Raw genomic sequence first — 7,575 nt, 5'->3', positions numbered from 1 at the left:
ACAATGATGTCGGAGACCGTCATCCAATGCTGCTTGCATACATTTCAATAACGGCTCAAATTAATCGGACAAAATTCATGTAAACTAACCGGATAAAACTCATGCAAATACGACGGATTTCGTATAAACTAGAAGAGATTCATGCAAACATGGTGGATTTTATATAAACCGAACGAAATTCTTACATTTCAAACATACTTCAACTAAAAGCAGAGCTGGTCCGACTCTGGAGGTATAATTTCGGACAAACTTCTATTCTAAACCCAATCTAAATGATTGTCGATGCCCGTTCCCCATGTCCGGTCATGAGCCCCGATAACTAAAGCTCCGGCACTTGCCTTTGCCTTCTTCAGTTCCGCCGCGATGCTCTCCAGCTCTACCTCCACAACCTCCGCCACCGCAACTTGAGCGACTAATAGACCGACGATTATCGGCCCGCCAGGCTTAGCTTCAGCAGGAGGGGAGGAGCGGTGGCCCTCCTGAGACCCGAGCGGCAATGACCTACCATGCACTACTCTTCTCGCTGCTGGCGGCGCCCGCGGACATGCCAGCTTCGTGGTCGTGGAGGCAGGGTGCGGCCTTGGGGATGTCCTCGTTGTTGGTCTTGCCCCACACTCCGTCCACCAGCTCATGGAACTTCTTGTCGTCAGCCTCCAATTTCGCCTCACGTTGACCTTACCTCTAGCGGGCGAGACGGATCTCGTGGCAAAGTGGTAGGACTCAAGCAGCATTGCCTGCTTCGATCGGGCCATGTCCAGCGTGAGCACCCTGCCAACGGCGAGCTGCTCCTCTGTATGCTGGTGATCCTGGAGGAGCTGGAGGTTGTAGGCCACGTCGGCCTGCGCCTCCCAGAACTGCTCCTCCCGCTCCTCTCGCTCCATGTCCATGTAACAGGCACGAGACTCGCCGATGGTCATGGTGTAATGCACCGACGATGGAGGCGCCGGCTCGTCCTCGACCGCATCCTCCATTTGGACGTCATAGGCCTCCGGCTGCCTACTGGCCTGCCAGCGCCAGCAATGGCAGCCATTTCTTCTGCTCCGGCGATAGTCCATCCCAGAGAGCTTTGGACCACGAGAAGGCATGGCGAGTGATGCAAAGAGGAGAAAGGGACCGGCAGCGGATGACTGCGGCTATGGCCAGGGCTACAGTTTATAAAGCGGATGAATGGCAATGGTGGACGGACGAACATGTGGTGCCGGAGTGGTTCCCCGGCAATCGCGTGTCATAAATGTGGGCGACAGACAGACGGACGGGCGACCGTGGTGTTGTTTGAACGCGGACATGTGGCGTGACCGGGAAGCAGCGCGGGCGGCACACTCTCGGCCAGCGCCAGTGAGAGGTCGCGTCCGCTCTGGCCGAGAATGAATGCGAAACTGACGCTCTGGTGCGCCATTGACAGTTTTGGGCAGGAAGCACGCAGGGGCAAGGGAGACCGGATTTGTGGGCCAGGGCCGTTAGAAGCGGATTTGGCAGCGGTCCGGACGCCCGCAAAGTCCCTTAATTTGTCTTTGACTTGCGGGAAAAAATAGGTCCGAACCACTGAGCGGACCTATGCAGGCCCACATTGAATGACACAACACGACCGAACAACATGGCCCGGACGTATGCAAACGGTCTGAGGGCCAGTGTTGGAGATGCTTTAGAGCATCTTTAGTAGACCCCGTAAAAGGGACGAACCCGTATAATTCCGGCGAGTATACGGGTTGAGCCCGTTTTTCTGGCCAGAATAGAAACCGCATCCGCGGCCAGACCATAAATAATTTACCGCGGCCCACAAAAACTCTCACCGCACCGGTATATATGTGGTTTCACCGCACGAATACGGGTCAAACCCTATCCGCCTCCGCCGCTATCCCCCACTCCGCTGCGATTCCCCTCCTCCTCCGCCCGATTTCTCGTCGACGGTGAGCCACAAAAAGTGGATGGCTATGGTAGCTCCGGGGATGAGGCGGAGCGCCGTCGCCGCGCCAAATCTGACACCGCACGCAAGCGGGGCACACGGAGGTGGCTCAACCGCGGTACCCAGCCGCCGCCAGCGTTCGACCGTCGGGAGCTGGAGGAGTTCGAGTGCGAGCAAGCCCGCCGCCGCCACGCCTCCTTTGGCTCATTTGCCGGGGGAGCTCGTGCGCGGGCGCCTCGAGCTCGCGGCTCACTCCGGTGAAGAGAGAGCCGGAGGAACTCGGGCCGCTCACCGTCAAGCTCGAGGAGGACGCGCCGCCACCGCCGCGTCGACGCATGATTGGCCCCGAGGACTACCTCCCCCCGGGACAGGAGGAGCACCTCGAGCGCGTCGTCCTGGAGTGGTCGGCGAGGGAGCAGGAGGAGGCCGAAGAGCGCCGCCACCGCGAGCTCAAGTACGAGCAGATGTTCCTCCAGACGGGCGTCGTGGCGTCGCAGGCGCACGCGTCCAAGGAGGCGGACCTGCGCTTCATGAAGGCGGAGCAGGCGAAATTCTTCATCGACCTCGACTCCTCCGACTCCGATTGAGCGCCACCGCTGGTCAGCTACCGCACGAGCTCCGATGAGCTCCATTTTGTCTAGTGCTGTGATAGCGTAGGTCCAGCATAGCTCCGGCGAGCTTTCATATAATATATCTATGATGTGTATGAACGATCTACCCTATGTGAACAAGAACGATCTATGCTCCGGCGAGGGATTGTTTAAATTTCTCGCGTGAAACATGTTTTTTAAATTTTACGGTTTTGAATACGGTTTCTCATCTGCCACGGCGATTTTAAACATGTATACTCGCCCTTGCAGAATAAGGGGTCTGCTAGAGATGCTCTTAGCGATCGGAACTCTCGCAAGTCGCAACAGACTGGGAGAGCGTGCATGCTCGTTCTGCTGTGCTGCATCGTGCTGCCGTGCATGTGCACCGGGGAGCGGCATACCACTCCACGTTCCTACAAGGTTTTTTTCTTTATTTTGGTCCGGCAGTAACAGGGCCCTGCTCAAACGCGGCATCATCGCAAGTGCACACGACGCCTGGGATTTCCCAAGATTGTCGTACTGTCGCTGTCCGTGAATTAAAATGGCGATAGTACGAGGCACGGTAGGTTAATACAGATAGTGTGGTCGTCGTACGAGAGCTCAGCTTAAGCTAAAGAGTAATTGCATGCATGTGGCTATCACGTGGCCGCGAGCATGGGAGCGAGCACGTCAACTTAGCCGCGATGCGAGGACGGGATATCATTCTTTTGTTAAGAGTAAAGCGCACTTTGATTGGACAAAAGTGCGCTTAGGCGTCCGACGTGGAGATATTAAAGCGGTGGTCTCACTGGTGTTATGCCAGCGATGAACATCTACATCTAAGCTAGTGACACAACTGCTGGTGGATCCATGAGTACTACTCCCAAAGTAACTGGTGTCAAAATAACATCTTATGTTAAATTATAACGTGAGTATTTCTTATTTTTCCTATTTGGAAAAAAGAGTTTTCTCATCGGATTAACCTGTATATATAACTACACATACGTATAACTATACTGGAAGCCAACCAATTAAATGATTGACATATTCATATGGCTTAATTTTCCTGCTTGTGCGATATTGTCTGCCTGTCCGGCCTCACACAATGCTACTATACGAAATGATCAACTCGTGAATGAACGAAGTACCAGAATGGAACATTATATTCGTGACATCATGTATGCATTATTATCATTATTAAACGATGATCGATCTCCCAAGTTGATGACCTAAAGTTCTCGCAAAAAAAAAAGTTGATGACATAAACAGCCAAACAGGAGAATCACATCCGAGATCCATACCCTGGACAGCTACTTCCATAGTCCCATCCATTTCCATCCTTCTTGACAGAATCAATACCTTCTCTTCCTACAAAACAAGATGACAGATACAATGAATCCCAGAGGAATTAGGAATACTGGAACGTGTAATTAACGAGGTGATTATTTCGGTCTCAAGATGGACGCATTGTTAAGCTGCCATTACCAGCTCAAGCCGCGGCCTAATTAGAGCAAGTTGAGAGGACGCTGCTGCATGTGCCTGGCACTCATCCTGCTCCAACTCCCCCCTCTCTCTCAGACTCTCACACACAAAGTAACCTCGGGTTTATCATGGATTATCATACTCTGCACAGGTAGGCAAAGATGTGAGGAGAGACTAGAGGTCCATGGAGTCTGCCTCTGTGCCATGAGGCGATCCCCCTAGTATAAAAGCACGTCGAAGTGGTCCACACAAACCACAGCCAGAGCATAAGGCAGATCCAGTAGAGAAGAGAGGCGCACCGGCCCTTTCCAGGCCACCAGGCCACCTGGCCCTCTTGCCCTCGAGTTCAGCTCGAATGAACGATGATGTGAGGAAGCAAGAGAAGCAAAAGGGAAGAGGGGGCCGAGGTGGAAGCGGAGGAGGGAGGCTGGCGAGGATGCTACGGGAGCACAGGGCCAGGCTCTACATCATCCGGCGCTGCGTCGTCATGCTGCTCTGCCACCATGACTGATGCTCCGTCGATATGATGTTCCTGCGATCCTGCTCCTCCTACATCGTCTCTGCCTGCTCCTCTGCTCAGCCACCATGTATCTAGGTTAGGTATTGTTGTTTCGATCTTGTTTTTGTTCGTCTGTTCATAGGCTGTGCAGGCTTGGCACATTAACTCTCGGTGTACATACATAGGCAGGGGACGTAGGTAGTTGTTTTCTGACTGTTACTCTGGGTTGGGAGGTTTGTTCGGAGTGTGGCGTGGTGCTCCCAAGTCCTGCAATGGCGAGGATGCACATGTATCAATCTGTACTGGGTACGCTGTTGCATCTCGGTGGCGTTTTTGCTATGTGCGAAACAAAAGGCCAAAAAAAGAAGAAACAGGTTGGCTAGCTCGTTGTCTTCCATGATGTGATTTTTGCAGCTGAGGCATGATTGCCATCAAATGTTCTTTCGTCCTCCAAAGATCATTTGTTTGGACGATTCTACACGCATATGGCCATGTCAAGTGAGCAGTATTGCGAGCTTAATTTGCGGCGGTAATATCCAAATGAAACCGCAAAAGTACTAGAGTACTCTGTCTCTTTGGTCAAAATTAAAATAGTTGTGCACACAACCAAATAAAAGTCCACACTTATCTTATATTATTTGTGAAGAACTACTTGCAGCTTTGTTTGTTCAGTACGTACTTTAGAAACTAACATCATACATAAAAATTAATGGAAATGTGTATCTTAACTTTTGTCCACCCGGTATAGAGAATGTACTTGTGCCATTTAGACAACTGGTTTAAGTATTTATTAAACCCCTTTGCCAGGAGTTCTCTAGCTTTAACTAGCTGGATGGCTGGCATACTTGCGCCGGTAAATTTACAAAACAAAGGATGTTTTTGACAAACTTTTATGTTTTACTTATTGCTTATGTGGTCAACGTCAATAATGATGTCATTGATAGATGAACATTTGTAGCCAAAATATTGTCTTGTGAAGTAACAAGTCCTTCTATAAATTTCATTAGATTGTTAAAGAACCCTCGTGTGACAGCTGAATATCTATGGGCACATTCAGATCTGTGGTCCAATGTACAAGCCCATAGAGTTTACTATTGATCTCAAGCGTTCCATCTTCCACTCATTAGCAATTTGTGATACAATAGGCTAGTCCTGGGTTCTCATCTCGAGAACCTGTAGAGTTTACAATAGTCCGAAAATTTGCAAAGCGCAATGACCTGGTCCATAAACTTGCATTGCAGGTACAAATTGATCTAAAATCGCCTCAAAGACATGTGACACCGCGTTTCTGCAAAATGCTCTGAAATTAAAAGAAATTGCACATTTGTCCTGAATAATTCACAACTATTGTCATGTGTGGAGGTCCTTCATCATTTTAGGTAACAAGCTTGCTTCCAACATAAAATATTTGGTTACTAGTTAACGTCATGGTTTGAATCCTTTCAGTAAGAACCTTAATATCTTCTTTATTTGATTCTTTATGGGAAAAACACAGTAACCCCCCTCCTATTGTACCAAATTACCTTATACAATTTTATGTGACATATTTGAGTAACAAGTAGCATGGACTGTTGGAGTATATCTAGTGTATAATTGTATGCACCATTTAGTGCGGGTTATGCACTTATACTAACATATACCCTAATTTTAGGCTCTCACACTAATATGGTGGATCCTTGTTATAATATTTTGCTTTCCTTTGATAGGGAAATTTACAGAAATCACACTATGTAAAGTTTTTGATGTGTAAGTGAAATGAGAATTTGATGATGGTGTTGTTTATATTTTCCATTGTTGTATAGTTAGTGTGAGCGCCCCCCCCCAATCCGCCTTCTATTTCTCCCAATTTTCACCAAATATTTGTTGTAATGTATCTTAGCAACAATTGACATGGACTTCGGAGTATACCATATGTTTAGGCTCTCATACTAATGCGGTGGTCCTGTTTTTTTTCTCCTTTTCGCTTAAACGGAGTAAATTAATGGACATAAGGCTATGTAAAATCCACGATGCATATGTGAAATGAGATCTTGATGGTGGTTTTCTTTAGATTTTTCAAGCATTCTATATAGTTCATAACCCAGATAGCAGGACCACGAATAGTTCTTATGTGACACAAAATATTAATTACTTCCTTTTTATTCAAGTACGCAAGGAGTTCCTAGGGAGGGAGGGACCATGGTAACACATGATAAGAGTTTATGAAAGAGCATGGTGCCCCCATGTTTAGTGTTGGTAATTGATGACAATCCCTCTGGACTAATGGTTGCTTTGAGTTGTACTTGAAAAGTTGTCCATAGGCAATGCTTGAAGGCCATATGTTGGTTTCAAGGTTGAAAGAAGAAGATTATTTGTTGACCAAGGTGTTATTCATGGATTTATCTAAAGATTGGTCATGTGAGAGTCGAGGCTATTTGCAAGCATGTCTTGACGAAGAAGATTATGAACATTCATGTTTACCTTCAAGATATCATCTTAATGAAGAGAGACGATAAGATACAAGGTTGATCAAGACTAAGTGCTAATAGTGGATTCAAGTTGATCAACACACAAAGTGTAGAAGATGTACCGAATGGGATCATGTAATCTCATGGTATGGTAAGCATTGTCCATTACGCTTTGCGTATTAACCCATGTTCTTTGTGAGGTTTCTTTGTGGGGTTAGGTTTGTTTCCATGGGTTTGCAGCAAAAGGAAGGTCTCATATAGCCCATGGAGGATGACGTCAAGTGGTGATCATCATCAAGGTTGCGGTGTGAAAATTCAAGAGGAGCATCACGAAGAGGTCATATGCTTGAAGCTTGCCATGCATTCTGGTGATAATGGACATGTGAAGATGTGCCTAAGATAGGCTCACTCATAGTGGTGTATGGGGGAGAAATTTACTAGTCTTCACTGAGCCAGCGCAATCAAGAATGGTCGTCCAACTTGAGGAGGTCAAGATCGTCATCATCTAGCTCAAGTGGACTATGCGCAAAGCAAAGGTATAACCTTGATAGGTTTTCTACCTTACCGGTCTCATGGTGTTTGTTGGGACACCAGGTTATAGGATGGATAGCCATACTATCAAAGGGGCTCTCTATTGAGTAGCTTGATCGTATCATTTGTAGAGAGCTCAAACCT

General features: G+C 47.9%; 1 protein-coding gene across 1 annotated transcript; it reads left to right on the top strand.

The window, feature by feature from the left end:
- Positions 1–2,238: 2,238 nt before the first annotated feature.
- Positions 2,239–4,826, top strand: LOC123080800 (small polypeptide DEVIL 2-like). Its single transcript, XM_044503757.1, has 2 exons — positions 2,239–2,341; positions 4,374–4,826. The coding sequence occupies exons 1-2, from the start codon at positions 2,239–2,241 to the stop codon at positions 4,463–4,465; spliced, it is 195 nt and encodes a 64-aa protein (XP_044359692.1). The 3' UTR covers positions 4,466–4,826.
- The last annotated feature ends 2,749 nt before the right edge of the window (positions 4,827–7,575 follow it).

This window comes from Triticum aestivum, chromosome 1B (genome assembly GCF_018294505.1).
Source record: "Triticum aestivum cultivar Chinese Spring chromosome 1B, IWGSC CS RefSeq v2.1, whole genome shotgun sequence".
Classification (NCBI taxonomy): Eukaryota; Viridiplantae; Streptophyta; class Magnoliopsida; order Poales; family Poaceae; genus Triticum; species Triticum aestivum.
The sequence above is the reverse complement of the archived record's forward strand: the minus strand, read 5'-3'. Positions and strand labels throughout refer to the sequence as shown.